General features: G+C 34.9%; 3 protein-coding genes across 3 annotated transcripts; 2 read left to right on the plus strand and 1 right to left on the minus strand.

Moving 5' to 3' along the window:
- Window positions 1-1,173: 1,173 nt before the first annotated feature.
- On the minus strand, window positions 1,174-5,164 carry PSKR2 (phytosylfokine-alpha receptor 2). The gene is made up of 3 exons (XM_086662151.1): window positions 5,080-5,164; window positions 4,686-4,748; window positions 1,174-4,554 (listed from the first exon to the last, which is right to left on the minus strand). Exon 3 carries the CDS (start codon window positions 4,525-4,527, stop codon window positions 1,354-1,356), a length of 3,174 nt encoding a protein of 1,057 aa, XP_086518277.1. The 5' UTR covers window positions 4,528-4,554; window positions 4,686-4,748; window positions 5,080-5,164; the 3' UTR covers window positions 1,174-1,353.
- Window positions 5,165-7,943: 2,779 nt separating this feature from the next.
- On the plus strand, window positions 7,944-13,138 carry LOC147560115 (protein kinase and Mad3-BUB1-I domain-containing protein). The gene is made up of 14 exons (XM_086662152.1): window positions 7,944-8,178; window positions 8,260-8,413; window positions 8,522-8,679; window positions 8,773-8,863; window positions 10,009-10,119; window positions 10,226-10,313; window positions 10,528-10,631; window positions 10,715-10,786; window positions 10,868-10,957; window positions 11,044-11,201; window positions 12,008-12,062; window positions 12,147-12,281; window positions 12,369-12,490; window positions 12,715-13,138. Exons 1-14 carry the CDS (start codon window positions 8,111-8,113, stop codon window positions 12,905-12,907), a joined length of 1,599 nt encoding a protein of 532 aa, XP_086518278.1. The 5' UTR covers window positions 7,944-8,110; the 3' UTR covers window positions 12,908-13,138.
- Window positions 13,139-13,152: 14 nt separating this feature from the next.
- LOC147560116 (small ribosomal subunit protein uS5c-like) lies at window positions 13,153-15,245 on the plus strand (the record flags this gene model as incomplete). Its single annotated transcript, XM_086662153.1, has 2 exons — window positions 13,153-13,862; window positions 14,829-15,245. Coding segments are annotated over 2 exons (960 nt in total), but the record flags the coding sequence as incomplete, so codon positions are not given.
- Window positions 15,246-22,566: the final 7,321 nt, after the last annotated feature.

Below are 22,566 nucleotides of genomic sequence, written 5' to 3' on the forward strand. Positions count from 1 at the left end.
AAATTTAATTAGGATTTGGACCGTTCTTTAATCTGAGTGAATGAAGAAGTCAAAATTTTTTGTCAAAATCCTTCATCCGCTTAGAATTTCATTTCACATTGGTAAATGATTACTCAAACTTGAATGTTACTATTTTACAAATCCGTTCTTTAATCGTTGTATATATGTTTGTTTTGAATTCCAATGTTATTTACCAATTAGAAGTAACCTTGCATTAGTAAGTAGTTAACAAGAATCTAGGGTAAAGGTAACCCAATTAGAAGTAACCTTGCATTAGTAAGTAGTGAACAAGAATCTAGGGTAAAGGTAACCTTGCAACCAACCATGGCTACTATACGTTCATACTCCCAATTAAGTCCCAACTAATATGATTTGTACTTATTGACTTGACTCACCAACTTTACCAAATCCCATAAAATCGTCCATATAGCATCATCTTCCTTAACAAGAATACTAGGGCTTTTTATTTTATGCTATTGGATTGGATGAAACCAACAATTTCCCTCAAAAAACAATTACTAATATCAAAGGTTGCAAGGACATGTGTTTTTGGTTTATGTTTTCTTTAGGTCTCGGTTCGCTCTTTGTATACCGATTAAGAGAAGTACTGGAGAATTTATGGAAGTAGCCAAAGAATGTATGGTAAATTCTTCTACTTTTTTTTTGTGTAATCACATAATAGTTTTGATATCTACTGATTTATTTGTTTTAAATAGTTGATACTTAATAGTTGATCTCACTCAATCGACTGAGATCCTAATTACTTTAGTACTTAACAATCCTAATGTTACGTTAAAGTTGTGCCCTACATAGAAAACAATGAACATAGAATGTATAGTGACCGTGAAATAAACACATAAGTTGCTCATTGACAAATAGATCATCTATTCGCATGCTTCTCCAAATTACTGATTTAACGGATACATGATTTTGTTCTACCCGAGGCCTCTAAGGGTTCCCTCCAACTCAGAGCAAGATCGAAAATATAAAGAAAGAATAAGCACATGCAATAAAATGCAGAAATCAGAGCAAGATCGCTCGCATTTAGAAATTCAGAGAAGTTGTTCTGCAAGTATAGTGGAAGGACTTCAATGAGGTTGACCACATCTATTTGAACCTCGGGGTAAAATGCTTGAAGAGTGTACAACTATAAACTTGCAAGTATCGAAAATATAAAGAAAGAACTAATTTACTCCTTTTCATATCTAACTTCGACATGTACATAACAATACAGTCTATATCAATCGGTTTGGAAATAATACAAGTATTGACTACTTTAACGATAATCTTAAGTAACATAAGTAAATAATGTTACTATTTTACAACATTTGTACCTTTAACTTCGGATTTTTGCTAGGAAGTTCCATTCAGCGAGAGGACCGAACTGTTAGAATCCAAAGTTTGAATTCCATCAAGCCACAAAACAACTAGTTCAATTGAAGGTCTTCGTTTTGGATCTTGGTCTATACATTTACATGCGATTTCGAGTACTTCTATGAACTGGTTCTCTTGAGATTTAGACCAAATTGATTGATCGATTACCTGTTCTTCTTTGTGCTCAGATTTCATCTGAAAAACCCACGAAACTAAATCCCGACATCCTTTTGCCTTACATATGTCTACAGGTCTTCTACCAGTAAGAAGTTCTAAAAGAACAACACCGAAACTGTAAACATCTCCTTTGAAACTAGCCATTAATGTCTGACTATATTCAGGAGGGATATACCCTAATGTCCCAACTAGATCCGTTGTCACATGGGTGTCATAAGGACGAAGAAGTCTTGAAAGACCAAAATCTGCAAGATGAGCTTCAAATTTTTCGTCTAAGAGAATGTTGCTTGATTTTACGTCTCGATGAACGATAGTTGGTTCGCATTCTTTGTGCAAATAAGCTAAACCCCTAGCTGCTCCTAGTGCTATCTTAAACCTAGTTTCCCATTTTAGTGTTGTTTCTCCATCTACCCTCTCATGGAGCCAGTAATCCAAGCTTCCATTTTCCATGTACGAGTAAATCAGTAATCGATCGGTCCCATGTCTGCAGTATCCTTGAAGAGGAACGAGGTTTTTGTGCTGCGCTCTTGAGAGGGCTTCCACTTCGGCCCGAAATTCACGTTCCATCTGACCACAATCACCCGAGAGCCTCTTGATTGCAACCTTTGATCCATTAGGAAAGTGGGCTTTGTATACCAAACCGAAGCCACCACAACCAATTATGTTTGCTTGATCAAAGTTGTTCGTTGATTTTAGTAGATCACCTATGCATAGTTCCTTATAATCAGAAGTCTGAAAGAGAAGAACCAATTTTGAAGGTGCTAATGACTCGGAAAACCCATTGGGCCTCCAAACATCCTCCTCCACATCTTCGATGGAATTTTTCGAGTCTTTTCTTGATAATCGGATTAGGACAATGGCCAAAAGCAATGCAATTCCAACTCCTACACTTATTGTTATTCCGAGGATGCTGCTTCGACCAATACTACTTTTTGGGCCAGAACGACTTCCAGGCTTCATCCCAATACTTTGAACAACATTACATGGAGGAACTTGTATCCCACATAGGCCCGGGTTTCCCTCAAAGCTTGAGTTTGGGAAACTAAGGAACTGACCTCCGGATGGAATCTCTCCTTGCAAGTGATTATTAGCGACACTAAACTTTGATAAAAATGTAAGTTTCTTAAAAGTAGATGGAATTGACCCGGACAAACCATTCCACGAGAGATCCAAGATTTCTAAGTTACCCATATCTGAGATAGTTTCTGGGATAGTTCCTGTGATGTTATTTCTGCTCAAATCTAAGACATGGAGTCCTTTCAACTGCCCAATCTCCGGCCATATGGTTCCATTAATCTCATTGTTGCTCAAGAATAATGATGGTGGAAAGCTCGAGGCTTGATTGTACTGAAGCCCATTAGCACTCTGATTACGCTTCACAAACAGCGGAAGCCCTAGCCCAACAGTATCCTCCGGTGAACAGCTTATTGGCGAAATGAGGCTCTTTAAATTTGTCAAGCTTTTCGGTATTTCTCCCACTAAAGTATTATTCGATATATCCAAATAGAATAGACTCTCCATCTGACCAATCCAAGAAGGAATGTTACCACCTAACTGATTCCACGATAAATCAAGAACCTGCAACTTTTTACATTTTAATAACCAGATCGGAATTTGCCCATTAAGAGCACAGTTTCCGACTGCAAGGATCTTCAAGTTCTCAAACCCTTCAACATTGTTCGGTATTTCTTCCCCGTGATAGTTTCTCGTTAGGATGAGAGTGGTGAGATTTCTGCATTGTTGGAGTACGTTCAAGGTCCCCGACAAGTTCTTAAGAGTGTTATTTGATAGTGAAAGAAAGTAAAGAGAAGTTAGGTTTGCAAAATTTTGAGGGATGGAACCAGAGAACTCATTCTTAGCAAGGCTCAAAGTTTTCAATTCTCGGCAACTAGATAAGGTGGTAGGAACGGAACCAATGAATCGATTACTAGCAAGCTCAAGTGAAACGAGATTAGTAAGTCGATGAAAATCAAGATCAATAGGCCCTGATAGAGAATTGTTACGAAGATCAAGAACTTGAACCAGTGAACAAAGTTCAAGTGAACTTGGTAATAACCCAGAGAACAAATTACTATGAGCAATCAATTGTTCTAACTTTACGAGGTTTCCGAACACATTAGGAAGAGAACCAGATAATCTGTTTCCGAAAATAATCAAAGTTTTGAGATTGGAAAGCTTACTCAATCTCTTGCTCAATTGACCAGAAAAGTTGTTGTTTGAGAGTGATAACTTCTCTAGAGATGAAATCGAAAACAAAGAATCAGGAAGATTACCTGAAAAAGAGTTCGAATCAACGTGCAATTGTCTAAGAGAAGTACTACAATTGGTTAAACCTTCTACTAATAGCAATCCTGAAAATTGGTTCATCGATAAATCAAGAACTCGGGTTGTGTTCGAATGGTTGCATATTTTACTATCGACACGACCAGTGAACGAATTATTGCTTATGTTAAAAGCAACAAGGCTAGGGAAAGCACTAAGTTCAACCAAATCACCATTAATGGAGTTGCTAGAGATATTAATTGAGTGAATAAATTTCATACCAACCAAAGCCTCAGAAATTGGTCCTGATAATATATTGTGACTAAGATCAAGAACTTCTAACTTCTTCAAATTTGAGAGATCTTTGGGTATTTCACCTTCAAGGAGATTATAAGATAGATCAAGAAATTTCAGCTCATCTAAATCTCCTAAAGTGTGGGAAATCTTCCCTTTGAGACCCATGTGAGGAAGAATCAACTTAACAACCCTATTTCTATTGTCACAAGTAACACCATCCCATTTACAACAAATAGATGAATTAGACCAAGATGAAATAATGGCTCCATTTGTGAGATTTCTAGCAAACTCCTTTAATGCTAACAAGTCATTTGGATCACAACTTAGGGTTAGTGTTTCAAGACTTAAAGATGAAGAAATAAGTGAAACCATGAATACCCATTTGAGGAAAGTTATTGGAACAAATTCCAGCATCATTTTACTGAAAATAAAGTAGATACCCACCTTCAAATCAAAACCCAAGAACCCATCAATGGAGAGTATGACAGTAAGAGATAGAAAAGAGAAAGAAAACAGAGAATCCAAATAGAAGACAACAGGAAAAAGGTAAGTAAGAAAATTGAAAGATCTCTTACCACTAAAACCCACTTGCCCTTCACTAATCTGATAATGATCTTCCAACCCAAACTGAAGAAACCCTAAAAGAAGAAAGAAAAAAATCTTCAAAACCCACAACCCAAAATCACTCCCCAATGAAAATGGAATCTCACTTGAAAAATGAACAGTAACAAAATGCAAAAATGACTTGTTTAGTTCTCAATTTTCACAAAGATTGATTCCCTCCCTATACTTGTCTTGTTTTTTGTTTTTATATCTCTTTAATAAAGGACAGAATCCATATGAAGTGGAGAGATAGAATAAAATTGATAGACCAAAATAAATCTTCACCATTTTTTACTATAAACCCATGAAAAGGAAAGTCCTTTCCTATTCAATTTAGGTATTTAATAATCAAGACAGTGAGCTGACCTTTTGGCAATTATTTTGTCACTACTCATTTAGTTCTTACTTCACAGATCTCCTGCCTAAGTGCCAAACTAGTAATGGACAAGACAGCTGCTAAAAGGCCCCTGCAAAAATTGCTCTTAGCGCCCTTATGATTCTGCAAAGGTAGCCCCCGTGCCCCCCTCTCATCTTTCTCTCTCGGACTTTCTCTTTTTTCGTTTTTTTTAATTTGTCAGTGTGCCTCAAATCCTTGACCTTTAAAGTGGAAGACTAAACTTCTTACCACCCCAACCAAGGGTGTTGGCCTTTCTTCGATCTTTCTCTACCTCTCAACTAAAACACATGCAAATCTTCTTCGTATACACCGAATAACACCAAAAGTTATCGATCCCCTTGCTTGCTTGTACAATTGTGTTTATGAAGATCTCACGTCTAGGGTTTTTGAACTTGAAGGGAGGTCGTTTTCGACCCAGGGTTTTCGAGCTTGTTCTCGACCCAGGGTTTTCAAGTTTATTTTCGACCTAGGGTACTATACTTATTAACTGACCAGTATGATACCTTCAGACTAAGGATTTCGAGGCGTTTCTAAGCTCGCTTTCGACCCAACGATAGTGAACTTGAAGAGACCTAAGGTACGATACCTTCGGACTGAGTAGTCAAATGCTTTGCTTTGCTACTGGTCAGTCCGAAAAGAGCGTATGTACATTAACTTCGGTCAATCACTCAATCTACTCTATGGGACGCAAAGAGCAAATATTGAGGGCGCCTTTAGCCGCTCTCTAATGACAAATGAATATACTCACCGCTACCATAACAGGTCTCCTCTCTACCCTTTTATTAGGACTTTCTCAGTCTAGAAATAGTGGGAAGTGGAGAGATGGGTTTTGAGTCTGAGTGGTTGTGGTGGTGTGATTAGACTAATCAGTAGGGAAGAAGGTCAAGAAAAGGGTTGATGATCAAATGGAATATATGAGACTGAAACTGGATTTATCCGGTGGATTTAGCAAATCTAGTCAGAAGTCACGGGTTTTTGCCGGTGAGTAATAATAATAATAAAGAAATCTAAAGAAGTGAAAAATAGTCAACTTATTACTTGTGAACTTCATTGTCTATCTTCATTTGTCTGGTTAGCCACTCCACCCACTATTCTGTCTTTTTTTCCTCTACCAATTTTGCACCATATCCCAAATTTTAACCTACCCTCTTATATTTGTGGTGAATAGACTATCTTTAGTTCACGTCCCACTATTCTTTCTTTCCCGTTTCCTCCTAAAATACGTGTCGTGTTTTAAGACTTATCGTGTGTAAAACTAATTATGATTCATTGACCTTGTGTCTAAATGTTAATGAAAATCATCTGAAATATATTTTTGAATCATTTTTATATAATTAGATTCGTAAATTAATAAATATCACAACATATGTTCATAACATATTGAAAAACTTACCCTAAACAAGCTAGAGACTTATAATTTCTATGTGCAAAATTCAAAATTTGTAATTAGTACTGCTTCAAAATTAATTACCAAGTTGTTTATTAGTTTTTTTTTATTGTTTGTGTTTTATATTTTTAGTGCTCTTTGAGTGACAAAATTAAAAAAGAGTATCTACATTTTTAAATAATTTACAAAGAATATTCCTTGTAAATCAAATAATAGCATGAATTTATTGAAAATGTGCCATGGAATGAAGCTTTTATCATATTAAAATGGAAGAATTAAAAGAGTATTTGCTTTATCTAAAGTCCTCTTCAACTTTTGCTTATTTTTTTTCATGGTTTTAGATTCTCCCACTTAATATTTATGGTAGTCTTTTTAAATATAAGGCACTTAGATAATTATTTGAAGGGCATCAAGATATCTAAGGAGATAATTAACTTTTTTCTATTTTATCCTATTTATTCTGCATTACGTGTTACCATCTTAAAAAAATTGAAAAGAAGAGGATTTTGGCTAGTCAAAAAGTTATAGTTGGGCACCCTTGATGTGGAAGAATATTAGGTAAAGATCATGACCCAAGTGGGCAAGCATAGGTAATTTTGGGTGTTGTTTGGTAAGAAAAAACAATTTTTTTTTTACTTGTAATATATAAAAATTGTTTAAAAATGGTGAAAATTTGTTTCATAAAGTAGTTTATTTTTCCACCTAAGAATAAATCACAAATAATAATAGACCACTTCTAAACGAAACTAAGTGATAGAACTAATATCTCGTAAATTAGTTTTTAGTCTTACGAGACAACTCATTCTTTCTTCTTGACTGAAAGACTGTAATTAATGTACTTGTCAAGGAGAATATGAAACATCTATTACTATAACTACACCGTAATTTGATATTTTAGGTCTAATCATTATGCATTCAAAAGAAAATTGCAGGATCAAGTCCCATTTAGCTTTTTCTCGGACAAACACGTTATGACCAATCGTGATTGGGATTTTTCAAATGTACTGACCATTTAAAATGTGGATGTATACAAAAAAAAATGGTGAGTGCATTTAACATTTTCCTCGTGCTTCTAGTAGGAAAAATTTAGTGGCCTTGATTTTTTAGAGTCCAAAACATTCAGTCTTGGCCCTTAACCCATCAGTACTTGAGTCCGACTACACTTAAGAGTGGGAATTGGTCTAGATCGGGCTGTCACACTTTGACCCAATTGGGAACTTGGGTTTAATACGGGCCTTCACACATACATAAATACACACACAAGGTACATAAGTATCATGACGTAAATGGAGGAGATTATTAAATGGATTATGTTGGAGGAATATCAACGGGTCGGCAGGGTGTCAGGTAGCACTTCAACACCCGAACCCAACTCATTTATTTCACCAGATCGGTCGTGTCGAACCTGTTTTCGGATTTCAGATACCCGTGAGCTGTAACGGACTCTGGGTGTCCACGCCCGATTCCCGGTTCTTGGATTGTTTTCCCTTGCCCTAGCCACATTCCCACCATAACGGGGACAAGAAATAACCAGTTCTAATATCCCAAGTCCGAACTCTTCTAATAGAAACATTTCAAAACTCCCGCTCCTCACTCTCAAACACCAGAGAAAAATGGCGGTCCTTCCAAACACCACCACCACTGATGATGACGATGATGATCCTCTCTTGCCATGGCTACGGTACTCTCTCTCTCTCTCTATCATCTTTCTTTCTCTCTCTAACTTCTCTGATTTGTTCTTACTACTTAATTAACTTTTCAGCTCCATCAAAAACGCACTCGATGATTTGAAATCAAACTCAAAATTAAACTCCAGATCGGAACTCGACAAAATCATTGAAGATTGTATAATGAAATTTAAAGATGATCATCGGTATCGTAATGACATTAGATTCCTCAAGATCTGGTTACTCTACGTAATCTCTCCTTCTAATTTCTGTTCTATTTCTCACTTTTTTGTTACTTTTAGGTTAAATTTGAACTTTTGAATAATTATTTTTCATTTTCGGTTTGTTTTTTCACAGGCTGATTCAATTCAAGATTTTGAGATTTGTTTTGGTATAATGGAGGAAGAAAAAATCTGTCTTTCTCACTCTTTACTTTATATAGCATATGCAATTTACTTAGAAGCTAAAGGAAAATTGGTAGAAGCTGATAGTGTTTATAGAATGGGAATTTCAAGGTTCTTCTTTTCTTCTTAAATTGTGTTTATTTGGGAGAAATTCGGCATTTTGTGTCTGTTTTCAACAAGTTCTTTTTTTTTTGGGTATTACAGGAATGCTGAACCGATTGAGGAATTGAAAGAGATTTACTCCAAATTCATTGAGAGAATGTCTAATTTAGTGAATTGTAGTTTGCCTAAGGAGGTAATTTGTGCTTGAGTAACTCTTGTTGTAAGATGAGACAAATAGGGTAGTAAATTTCTGCAGTTCTTTAACTTGGATGAGGAATAAAAAGGGTTATTACTTGTTTTTTGGATGCTTCCGTCTTGGGTATATGTTCGCAAGTTGACATATTTTGTTATGATTCTAGCCTTAAGTCACTCAAATGAAGTGTTGCAAATGAGATGATTTGTTATGACATTCTAGCATTTAGTCACTCAAATGAAGTGTTAAATATTACACTACCGGAGAAAAACTACCCCTTTTTCTCTCTCTAGAAAAAACTTCAGATCTGTGAATTCTCCCGTGTAAATCATTGATTTTTCTCCGGTGAAAGGATCCTTTCGCCGGAATCCCTCTTTCCCTCTTAGTAATAGTTAGTTGTTACAGGAAAAAGATGAGATCAAAAGAAGGTATACTAGGAAAAACCAAAAAGAAAAGATGTAAACGAAGAAGAAGAAGCAGAAAAAGTACCAGAGAAAGAAAAGATGTAAAGAAAGAAGAAGAAGAAGAAGAAGAAGAATCAGAGTAAGAAGATATAAAGGAAGAAGAAGTAGAAGAAGAAGAAGAAGAACCAGAGAAAGAAAAGATGAAAAGGACAAAAGAAGAAGAAGAATCAGAGAAAGAAGATTAAAAGGAAGAAGAAGAAGATGAACATGACGAACAAGAAGAAGAATCAGAGAAGGAATTATTTTTGGTTTTTATTATTTTATTTTTGTCGGATCTTTAGGATCCTTTTGTCAGATCTTTAGGGTCTATTTTCACGGATCTTTAGGATCCCAATAGTGTCTGTGTCTAGTCCAATTTCTCCCCCTTTAGGAGGCATTTGCATTTACAGATTTGTAAATAGCATGACGCATCCGACAGAGAGAAATAATTATTATTATCCTTGTATCATTGTGATTTTATCACTATTAATGGATATGTTTCCCTTGGATTCAAAAAAAAAAAAAAAAAAAAATATTACACTACCTTTTGAAATGTATAGGTGTGGCGGAAGAAGGATACCGATAATGTAGATGTATATTGTTTCCAAGCTGAAAATTTTAAAATACTTGAAGATCCGGTGATATTGTACTTCCATATTTGTTGTTAGCTTCGTGACTAATCCTTTGAATGGTCTATTGTAGATCCATGTTGACGAACATGTTGAGCTTCAAACTAACTGTCTTAATCCGTGGGCAACCTCTACCATTAACAATTTGATGAAGAAGATTAATCCGCAGATGATGAAGTACAATGTGAGATAACTTACCTAAATGATATCTCTAGTATTTGGGACCTGGGTTGATACTGTGTTTGAGTACTTTAACCCACTTTAAGATGTTTCCCTGGTTATTGTTTCAGGGATACCGAAAGATTAACAAAGTTCATACTGGGAAAGTTCCATTGTCTTCTTTGCAGAAGACTACAAGGAATAAGATTGTTGAGATAGGTAGTGAATTAAGGTTCTGTTTAAATTTTCGAATCATTTCTAGTGCTTCAATCAATGAAAAATGTGCTTTGCATGTACCTTAAATTCCTTTCTTCTTGTCGCTATGAATGAGTGACAAGTGAAACATAGTAGTTCATCTCAAGCGAAGATTTTGTTATTTTCTATCATGAGAAATAAGCTCTTGTGATAATAATGAGCTACATTTGTTATGTAGGTAAAACAAAATACCTGATCAAGGGCTGCTCCGGCCAGGGAGGATTTGCTCAAGTATTCAAAGCATATATGAACGAAAACCCTGATGAACTTGTTGCATTAAAGGTGAAAGTGATTTCTAAATTTCTATATCGATTTTCTTGTGGATGATGAAAATGTCCGACTTCATTATCTATTATTCTGTCCAGATACAAATACCTGCTTTTCCTTGGGAGTTTTACATGTACCGTCAGCTTGATATGCGCATTCCCGTTGAGGAAGTAAGCCACTTCGTAGCTGTAATTATCAATTTGCTAGGAACTTGAAATTAGAAGTTGCTTATTATCTTACATTTTTGACAGAGATCAAGCTTTGCCTGTGCTCATGAGGTTCATGTCTACTCTGACTGTAGTGTACTAGTTTGTGACTATCTAGCTTATGGAACACTTCAGGTCGGCATGTGGTACTTTCATTTATTTCTATGTTCATTATTTCTGTTATCCTGCTGTTATAATCTTCCATCTAATGGCTTATGCAGGACGCCATAAATTCTTATGTAGTGATCGCAGCGCCTATGAAGGAAGAGGTGTGCATCTATTACTGTATAGAGATGCTCCACATGCTAGAGAAATTGCACAAAGTTGGTATCATTCATGGTGATTTCAAACCCGACAACTTGCTCATGCGCTATGCTAGGTAAGCTTCGCCATGTTAATGACTACGACGTACTTACTCTAGTGTAGATGTATATCTTGCTTACAATTTGTTTACAGTACCCCCATAATAAGCAAAGATCCTATCTTTATCATAAATTCATAATTACATACGTAAGGTAAGCCTCTTAACCAAGAATATGATATTTAGGTCATCTGCACTCGTTGCTAATTGGTTTTGAAATGGATGTCCAAATACTTAATATTGTATTAGAGCTTGGCCCACATTTGATAGCTCCAATTGCTATGTTTTCTCCAAAACAAACACACATGTTAGGCTCAAAAAGTGCCACACATGAGGAGGCATGTGACAATACTCCGACATGTCCAAAAGGGAAGTCCCTGAACTAAGAATATAGTATCTAGGGTCTCTCCACAACTCCACTTATTCTCAATTGGTTTTGAATTGAATGTCCACAAACATAATAATATTACTTCACCATATGTGCTTTGGTTACTCTTTTATGATTCCAAACCGATAGGGGAGAGTTTTTGGTAGGCTGAGAACAACGCAAAAGGATCTGTTTAATCCTTCAAATATAGATTAGAAAATTTTGATATTTACTTGTTTGGAATTTGACACATACTATAACCACAAACACATGCATAGGTAAGAGTTTATTGGTGCATTCTCTTTAAGAGAAATATGAGACATGTTCTCACCCTAATTTGGATATGTTGTTTTGTTAATGTAGCACAGTTATGATTTATTTTTGTTTATAGATGACGTCCACACTTCTAAACTTGAATTCTTAGCTGTTGATGCTACAACTTCTTGTTTTTACTCAGTAATGATCTTACAGAGGATGGCTTTCTTGATCGAACTGGTCCTTGGCGTGATCAGGTTATCTGTTGTTCCTCAAGACGATTTTAATGCTTAAGATACAATCTTTTTAACATACCCATTGACCATTGTGTTGTTAACTAGGGGCTTTGTCTTATAGACTGGGGAAGGGCGATAGATCTACGCCTCTTTCCTGACGGCACAGAGTTTACGGGAGATTGTCGAACATCTGGCTTCCGTTGCGTTGAGATGCAAGAAAATAGGCCATGGAAATTTCAGGCAATCTGGCATATACTCTAAATATCTCCTCTTTACAGTTTCACTAATATTGACCGATTTGTTTACATTAGAACGTTTTTCCACCAGGTAGACGCTTATGGTCTCTGTGTGATTGTGCATATGATGTTGCATGGATCATATATGGCTATTGAAAAGAAGGTTTCTTCCGACGGGATTTATCTTTATCAACCAAAATCATCTCTAAGACGGTATTTCTTCTTCATCCTTTCCTAACCATTCTATTTGCGATATTGATTTCAGATTGATATCGTCACTTTGGTAGTGCTTCTTTTTCTAAGTCGGAATCTGAAATTCGACTTGAGGTCTGATTCATGCGTTGAGGAAAAAAACACCACCTTTGTCAATATAAAAAACAGTTAAATCAGTTCTTTCCCTGGAACTAACATGTTATTTTCGTGTTACATCTGTTTAGGTATTGGAAAGCTAATGATTTGTGGAGGACTCTTTTCACCAAACTTCTTAACATCAATCCTGGGGACGACGTCGTGGAGTTATTCAAAAGTTTGAGGGAATCATTCGAGGGTTACTTGACTTCAAACCCTCAGTTGATTAAAGAACTTGTGCAGCTATTAGTGAAGCAAAGAGCTTCATTGTGTTCATCTTGATCATCCCACTTCACTTCTCCTTGGTGTTATCTAACCTACATTGTATGTCTAATTATGTAAACTAGGGTTTTGATGAAAAATATACAACACTCGTTGTTTGCACATTGTAAGGAGCAGGGCAAGCCCGTTGATATGAAGGGTTTTGTGGGAGATTAGCACAATAGAATTGCAACTGTTCTAAGGATTCCTTTTATGTAGTAGTTTTTATGTATTGTTTTTGGAAATCTAAAACCTATTCCAAATAACCCAAAAAAGAGAAAAAAAAACTCATCTTTCTGATTATCTTCTCTCTCTATAATGGCTATCTCTCCTCATCTCTCTCATCATTATCCTCTCTTCCCTCCTCCCAAACTTCTCATCCTCCAAAATTCATCCTACCTACTACCTTCTCCTTCTACAAAATCAAAACCCACAAACTCATCACACCAATTTCCCACAAAATTAAACCCCTTAAAGCTAAATCCGACGACATTGACACAACATTTTTCGACCAAGTAAACCCAGAAGAAGATATCACATTTGAACCACCCAAACCTCCAGAAGGTTATATCCCATCTCCTTTTGATGATCTTCCACCTGAAAGTGAAGAAGAAATTGCAGCAGCTTATGAAGAAATTTATGGTCCTGCTTATAGTGGTATGAGTGTTTTAGGTAATGATATTTATATAATGGATTCTAAAATGAAAAAAGCAACTGGTTTTGGAACAAAAACTAAGAAAGAGAAAATTAGAGATGGATTTGAAGAAAGGGTAGTTCAAGTTAGGAGGGTTACTAAAGTTGTTAAAGGTGGTAAACAATTGCATTTTAGGGATGTTGTTGTTGTAGGTGATAAACAAGGTCAAGTTGGTGTTGGAAAAGCTAAGGAAGTTATTGGTGCTGTTCAAAAAGCAGCTACTAATGCTAGAAGGAATATCATCACTGTCCCATTAACCAAGTATTCAACTTTTCCTCATAGGTAAGTTGATTGTTTGCTATTCTACTTGATTGTTTATGTTAATCTAGTTATATATTGTTGAAGTATTAAGATTATCCAATTCATTGATGTGGGAAATTTTGTTTTAGTTAATGTGAATTATATGTTTAGTATGAAACTAGATGAATTGGTATAGTAAGGTTTTAGCTTCTTATATGATTGCTTTATGTGCATGTAAGTTCAGAGATTTGTTGTCGAGCAATATAAATAAATATGAAGTGAAGCCCACTTTGGTTGAGTGGTAACATGTCTATGGCTCTCCAGTGTGGAGAAGGTTAGGGGTTTAACTCTTGGTTGTGAAGGTTTATGGTCCTATATGAAACCAGGCTTCCATTCTAAGAAATAAAAGAAAAATCACAAACAACAAGCGCTTTTTGCTGAAACAAGGTTAATACTAATTCATCTTGTTCTTTTGAATACATTGCTAATTAGTAATTTAGTATATGACTATTGAAACTTGACAGTTCGGTGATGTAGGGGTCTATGAATTGTACAACTTGATGTGTTTGAACCTACTCTAGTCATGGGTAGAACGGCAAGGGAGTTAGAGAGATGCTCAAGTTATAATTCACATTCATTTTACGAGCTTTAATAAGTTCACTAGATGATCATGCTGCTTCTTGTTTAACTGGTTTCATGGATTATGGGTAACCACAGAGCAAAACCCGACTTCTTTCCTAAAAACATTATAGCTAGAGATATACATTGAGAATGGTGAGAAGAAGGAATGATAGGTGTAGATGCAATTATGTATATATATGACTCAAGAGACTAGTAATAATGATGATTCTTTGGTTGAATTTACTCTTTATGAGCTTCATTAGCTGCAACTTGAAAAAAGAATCAGCATTTCCATTATCTTGATAAAACTAAGAAAATCTTGTTCTATCAGTTTCTGTAGTTGAGTTTTATTCCTATAACTTAGTTTTTCATGTATTTGAATGGCAGAGCTGATGGAGATTATGGGGCCGCTAAAGTGATGCTTAGACCTGCTTCGCCAGGTACGGGTGTGATTGCTGGTGGCGCAGTAAGAATCGTTTTAGAAATGGCTGGTGTGGAAAATGCTTTAGGGAAACAAATTCGGAGTAAAAATGCTCTTAACAATGCTAGAGCAACAGTCGTCGCAGTTCAGAAAATGAGACAATTCGCTGACGTTGCACGTGATCGTGGGATCCCCATGGAAGAATTATGGAAATGATGAAACGTTATTGTCCGAGTTTCTTGTACCGGTAAAGAAGTTTTAATTTTGTTTCGTTTCAATTCATCATTCTTTTTTGCATTTTGTATGTTTCGTGTTGAGAAATCCATAAAAGATGGAATCGAGTAACTCTAAAATATAAGTTGAGTTAGAATTTGTTGCAGAAATGATTGTCATGTAAAGTTTGAGTCAGATAAGAAACTGAAATCATAATTCATGTTGAGATATGAGTTTAGAAGGTTGCTGCTGACAAATGTGAAATTTTTCGTCACTAAGTTCATGAATTTTTTTTTTCTTTTACTTCAAGTGCATGAAAACCCTACTGCTGTTATGGTGAGTGGGACATTAGACTTGGACATTCCTGCTTGAAACTGAATTGTCTAAGTCTAACGTATTTTGGTGATGTACAATAGTCATTTTAGGTTGTTTTTGTGAAAGATCACATTCGTTGATAGAATAGAAGATATAAATTAAAATAAAGAACACAATAGTTTACGTGGTTCGGTCGGAGGATCACGACCTACATCCACGGAAAAAGTCATAAATAGATGTGGCTTATTATCTCCCCAATAAACTTAATTGAATGGTGAAAATCTGAGACGGTAGTAAGAAACACCGGAACTAAAAGGTGAAACAATAACTGTTATGAACTTACAACTATATAAGACATCATGGTCAAGTGGAATATCTACATTAACTAACTAACAAACTTGAACTTACAACTATATAATAAATTAATGAGGAAATACAAAAGGCTAATGAATTAACCCTTTCAGTTTGCTCCAATATCTCCATTTCCTATTAGTGCAAATTTTCTCTTGTAATACTAACTTTATTAGCTAGCTATCAAATTTGAAATTACAATTATATAGGAAGTTAATCATGAAATAGAAAAGGCTCATGTTCAATTAATGAATTACTTGTTCATGAATATTTCATGTTCAATCCGTCTCATCTCAAAAAGCAGCTACTAAAGCTATAAGGAATATAATTCTGTTCCATTAACTAAGGATTCAACTTTTCCTCATAGGTAACTTCAATTTTATTTCTTCTTAAGATTTTTTGGTGTTTTAAGTTTGATGGGTTATGTTTTTTTTTTTTTATTTAAATAAGTTTTATGTTGAATAGAAGTTGAATAGAAGTTGAATCCGCGAAAACATCAAGCTGAGCTAGAATTATATTTGTTGTAGAAATGATTGTTAGATAAAGTTTGAGTCAGATAAGAAACTGAATCAGAATTCATGTTGAGATATGAGTTTATAAGGTGGCTATTGACAGATTTGAAAGGAAAGCTAATTCTAAAATCTGATTTTACTAGAACTTAAATTACAGAAATAAAACATATTAAGATTAAGATCTTTATAAAGTTAAACAACACTTATAGAGGTAGTAGACTATCCACCCATTTTGTCTATTGGAGTACATTTTGTCTCAGTTTATAGATGTTTTAGCACGACGTTTTTTCTTCTTCTGAAAATGCTAAATGGAAACGAAAAGGGAGAATTTTGCTTATGGTAGATCAACGGTGCCCCAACAAAGAATGAACTTCGAAAAAGAACAGAATTTTGCCCAACACTTTGTGAAAGTTCATGTTAGTTAGTAGAATAGAAGACGCAAACTAAAATAAAGTACAACAATAGCTTACGTGGTTCGGTCCGAGGATCACGACCTACATCCACGGAGAAAGCCATTAATGGCTGTATTATATTAACTCTACAATCGTGGGATTGATTGGTTACAGATTCGAAGGCTCACCAATGAATAAAAGACATAGTTTCCTAGGACTCTATTTAGAATAAGTACAAGATAATATCTTCCATATCTTCATATATCTTGACGGTTGATATTTGATATCTTCGGATCTCGATTCATCTCGATCCTAATACTCTAATACACTTCACTCTCCATCAAGCAGTAAATGAACCTTCTTGCTAATGTAAATTCCAATAGATGAGTAATATAAATTCGGAAACTTCGACTGATCACCTATAATTTACAATTCAAATGGTTAATTATTAGTTCAAGAAAATAAACAAATATAACATATCTATACATTTTGAAAATAATATAACATTTTTATCTTACCTCTATAAGATCTCATATATGAAAGATAAGAACCCCATGTTCTTTTCAGAAGAATCACCTTTACCCCTTGTGAAAGCTTTAATCTGCCTCAGATTATAAGTTCCACTGAGATCAAGATTTATATTCAACTTGTCACTTTCATCCTGAGGTCCCTCATTCATATCTCTATCTACATCACTTTTTTCGATCTCACGTTTGCGCTTCGCCCCAACACTTGTATCAGCACTTCTAGTAGCACTTTTCCCAGCACTTTTCCCAGCACTTTTCCCAGCACTTCTACGAGCATTACCTTGTTTCGAGGGACGTTGCATAACATGAGAGCCGTATACCTTTAGATATTCTTTGACATTAGAAATTCCTGTCCTCAGAAGTTCACTTCTCATGTTTCCAGTAGGTTCCAGCCCTTGTTTTTTTCTTCCTACAAGAAACAAAGTATACAGAAGTGAATTATACATAAATAAAACATATTAAGATTGCATCAAATTAAACAACACTTGTAGTGGTAGTAGACTATCACCCATTTTGTCTATTGGAGTACATTATGTCTCATTTTCGATGTTTTACCACTTGGCGATTATAATTGTTTTTTCAGAAACTGACAAATAAAAACGAAAAGGAAGACTTTTGCGTATGGTGGATATTTGCCATTGAGACGTCCCGACAAAGGATGAAGTTAAAAAAAAGAAGAGAATTTTGCCCAACACTTCACTCTTGATCAAGCAAATATGATCTTTTTTTGCTATCGATTGTACCTGAATTACTTTCTCTTTGAAAGTTGTGGCATCTCTAGATTTCCAAAGGTATGCTGGAAGAGAGCCGGACACAAGGATTCGTTAAGCGACTGGTTGGAAGATCTATCGACTCTCAAGTGATTTGAGAAGAAAAAAAAATTGTGAAGAGAGGGAGAGGAGATATAGCATACCGAGAGGTGAAGGACATAACTTTTGTTCATGGTAAATGTTCTGTTGTGTATCAGATCTGGAATCGAACCTATGACCTCAATAAGCATTAATAGACAACGTGAGGCGACCGAGACATTGTAAGATTTTAGAGCTACCGATGGCCACCGCATCGGTAGCTCAAGAACAAAATTGACCCTGTTGTGGTATAAATTTGATGATATTTATAGCCAAAAGAGAATGAATTTTTTAATGGATGTAAAAGGAAGCGTAAATGACAAAATCTTCTCTGTCTTTTATTCTAAAGGAATATTTGCGTGCCGATTGATAGCATTTTTTTTCACATACTAAGTTTGAATTATACTTAGACTAAACGACAACTCCTTATTTTGTAATTTAAATTAAATGAATATATTGTAAGCCACCTTCCAATTTTACATGTTAAGACTGATTCACTAAATTGTATTTTGTGAAAATTGAGAATTTTCCAAATCCTAAATTCAATGTTTAAAATTTAAAATTTAGAATTTTGGTCTCCTACTTCATATTCTTAAATTTTGAATTAGATTTTAAAATATAAGAAAACTCCTAATACTATGTAGTTGTGAGATATATGGAACTACTTAGGCAACTTTTGGTGCGGGGCAATAGCATAGGAATTGAATGTTTTTATCGGAATTTGGCGCGCGGGAATAGCTTGGGAATCTAATTTCCCCAGAAATAAGATTCCTCCTGAAAGGGGTAATAGCAAACCCAAGAAGGAGGGTGAGTTTGTGATTCCCATTCCCGGGAATCATATCTATTATTTATGGACAAAAATATTCTTAATAAAATATTGGAATACCTAATTTTAGATTTGTCTTCAATATAAATTCGACAACCAAACAGTCTAAACTAGGGGTTTTCCACCACACAAGCTCTCTATCTCTCTCGGTTGTCTTTCTACGTCTCTCGATTGTCTCTTTTCTTTGCAATGTCACCTGGATGTCACCTAAATTGAGTTCTTGGGCTTCTTGAAAAATAAGCCCTAAACTTACCAAGTTATTTAGTTTAAATTTATTTTTATGAGATTTGCTATTAATAAGTATTATTCAAGTTTATGAACAAAATTTCATTTTAGATAAATTTTTATTTAGGTTATGAGTGGAATTTTATTTAGATAAATTTTTATTAAGACCTATATTCATTTTAAGCATAGATCTTTAAATACTACCCCTTTGGTGTATCGTGAATAATCAAAAATTGACAATTGGAACAGGAAATTCATGTCTACGAATTTGAATAAATAATACTGATTTTAATATATAACAAAATTGATGTGTGATTATGTAGTTTAAGTAAGGGTAAAGGTGAACTTTTACAAAAACTTATATTCCTATTCTTGTACGAACCAAACACCAAATTAGGAATATGTCAGGAATCAAATTCTCATTCCTGGTCAAATCAAACATCAAACTACAATAATTTGATTCTCAAGGCACCGGGCTAAATTTGATTTCCAGGAATCACATTTCACCCCGCATGCCAAATATGACCTTAATGATTATATGGTGCTGGGACTTATATAGAGGATTTCTACCCTTGTCCGACTCTAATGATTATGTTTTCCTTGAGGGTGCTTCTAAAGGCACCGGGCTAAATTACTGTTAACAGACATCTCTATAAGCACCGGTCCCAACAACCATTCGTTTTTCTTCTCACCAATCACCAATCACCATTTGGTTTAGAGAGAGAAACCATAGTATGGTAATTGGTGAGAAGAAAAACAAATGGTTAGGGCGTCGCTCACAACTGATTTATGTTCAACAATAAAAACTTCTAAAATATTTCGATAAACTAATGAATATTAAATCAAGTTGGAGAAAATAATACCCATCTTTACCTCACTATCAAGATCTTCATGATTAAATTTTGAAGTATTTTGTTGTGATTCAATGCTGGAATCGGATCTGGGACCTCATTACAAAAGCACCACAACTCGTAAATGTACCTATGACCAAGACATAAAGACATAGAACATAGATTTAATCTTCAACTTATAATATTTTGGAGCTATCAACCACTAAGGCATCAATAGCTCAAAGAGAAGAAATGTGATATTTTTCTTGTGTAACTTTTGGCTGTATTTATAGGAAAAAGAATTGAAATTTTTGGAACAAATATATAAGGAACATACTGGCTGATGACAATTATTTGAGATTCTTGGTTGTTAAGCAACCTTTTATTATGTTGTTTTCTTAAAAGAAAATAATCGTTGACTCCAAATATCTAATTTTCTTACTTCGTATAAAATTTCCACATTAATGAGGATCGACAAAATCCTAATTTGTATGGCAAACAAATATCTATAACATTTTTACCTATCTTGTCATTATTTAGACTTGTATAAGTTTGATTGCTCCCCATATTAAGTTTGTGAAGTCCATAACTCGAAAAGAAATTGGGTTGGACAAAGTTTGTCCGTAATAGTTTTCTTACAAATCACTGTAACAATCACAAATAACACCAAATAAGAAGCCCAATAGAAAATTTGTCATGTTGGCTAGCCATGCTAGAATTTGAGACACTCACACCAAATGAAAACAATGAAGGTATTTACAGAATAGTAGTGAATATTAGAAATATGCAAATGCCTCCCCATAGAGATATGAAACTCAAAGGCTAGTGCCTTTTTTTGTTGTTGAAAAAAGACAAGTGTTTTTAGTTTTAACCTCCAATAGATGCACGGGCACCTACCCAAATTATATTGAACATTAGAAACATTTTAACCTTTCGTTTTTTTTCCAATTGGACCCCACAGCGTGTCTCGCAAAATGTGAATCAAACCGTCCGACTCATGTAAACTTAAAATCAATCATTTAGATGAGTCAGACACCACGAGGTAGACAAATACAAATATTCAGAAACCTGACTCTAGCCAATTCAAATTTTATGTTTGACTTTGTAAACACAAACAACATACGTATGCTTGTTTTCAGGGGCCGCCCGAGCCCAAAGCCACTAAAGCGATCACTTTGGGCCCAACATAGTTAAGGGTCTTATATTTTGAACTTTGTATGTTACTTTCAAATTAATAATTATAGTTCAAATAGATTTAAGAAATAAGTTAAGTTGTAGCTTAGTGGATAAGAATTTGATTTTTAAGTGTGAGAGTCGGTGGTGAGACTCCAATTGGAAGTCAGTTTGGTGAGAATCCAATTCCAAATTGGATTTTCAAATTGGACTCAAAATTTGGAAACTACTCAAAATTTGGAAACTGCTCAAAACTCAAGATTGGAGTCAGTTTTCAATGCTATATATAGGGGGTTTGAGTATTGGTAAAATACACAACAACACAACAACCACAACTCAATAAGAGCTAGAGAGAGAGAGCAAGTAAGAGAGAAATTTTATTCATTGTTTTGAGTGGTGTTTAATTTCTCGGTCGTCGAAGATCTAGTATAGAAGGTTAAATTCTATACGGTACCATCTTGGGACGAACTTGCGGGTTGCGTGAGTCGTCTTCATCTATCCATCAATAAAGTTTTCTTATTCGCCCGAGGACGTAGGCTTTAAGCCGAACCTCGTTAATTCTGTTTACATATTTAGTTTTGGTTTAGCTTTTCGATTAATTTTCATAGTCGGATCAATTTCAAGGATAGGTTTGATAGCTTCCGCGAATTTTTAGTACTAACAATTTGAACGAGAGCCTTGTTGAGATTGAACGAAGAGAAGATGAGATCCAGAAGTGGTACGGTCAAATCAGAAAAATATAAGATAGAGAAGTTCAATGGAAAAAACGGAGAAGGCCATTAATGTGATGTATTATATTATCTCCACAATCACAATCGTGAGAGTAATTGGTTGCAACTCGATAGACTCGACGACTCAATGAATTAAAATACATAGAGGTCACTTGTATTCATAGAGTGACTTGATTATCTCAGTTTCCTAGGACTCTATCTAGGCTAAATTTAAGATAACTAAATAATATATATTTTAAATCTTCATATATCTTGCGCGTTGATATTTGATATTTACCAATCACCATCAATCTCGATGTTTATATTCTAATAGTTTTAGATAATAGTTACAAGAGATATCCTGAATATAAGAGAATATATTTTCCATGTGTTCTATATCTTCCAAAATCTTGGACTCATCTTGATCGTCGGATATCTTCATCTCGATCAGTCTCACATCTCAGTAGGCTTAATTGAAAGGTGGAAATTTGAGCTGGTAAGAAGAAATACCAAAACTAAAAGGTGAAACAATACCTATTATGAAGGCTTGGAATTTGAAATCGAATCTGTAACCTCATCATAAACTAGCACAAAAACTAGGACAACCAAGACATTGGAAGGTAGGTTATGAAACAAAGCTAATGTGTAACTTGACTACTTGGAGCTAAGGATGACCATGGCTTGAGTAACTCAAGAATGAAATTAATCTTGTTTTCTGATGTAAATTGGATGATATTTATAGCCAAAAGAGAATGCTGGTTGTGATGGATGTAAGAAGTATA

This window comes from Eschscholzia californica, unplaced genomic scaffold (assembly GCF_041429995.1).
Source record: "Eschscholzia californica isolate CP2 unplaced genomic scaffold, dmEscCali1.0.p SCAF_2, whole genome shotgun sequence".
In the NCBI taxonomy this organism is placed as follows: Eukaryota; Viridiplantae; Streptophyta; class Magnoliopsida; order Ranunculales; family Papaveraceae; genus Eschscholzia; species Eschscholzia californica.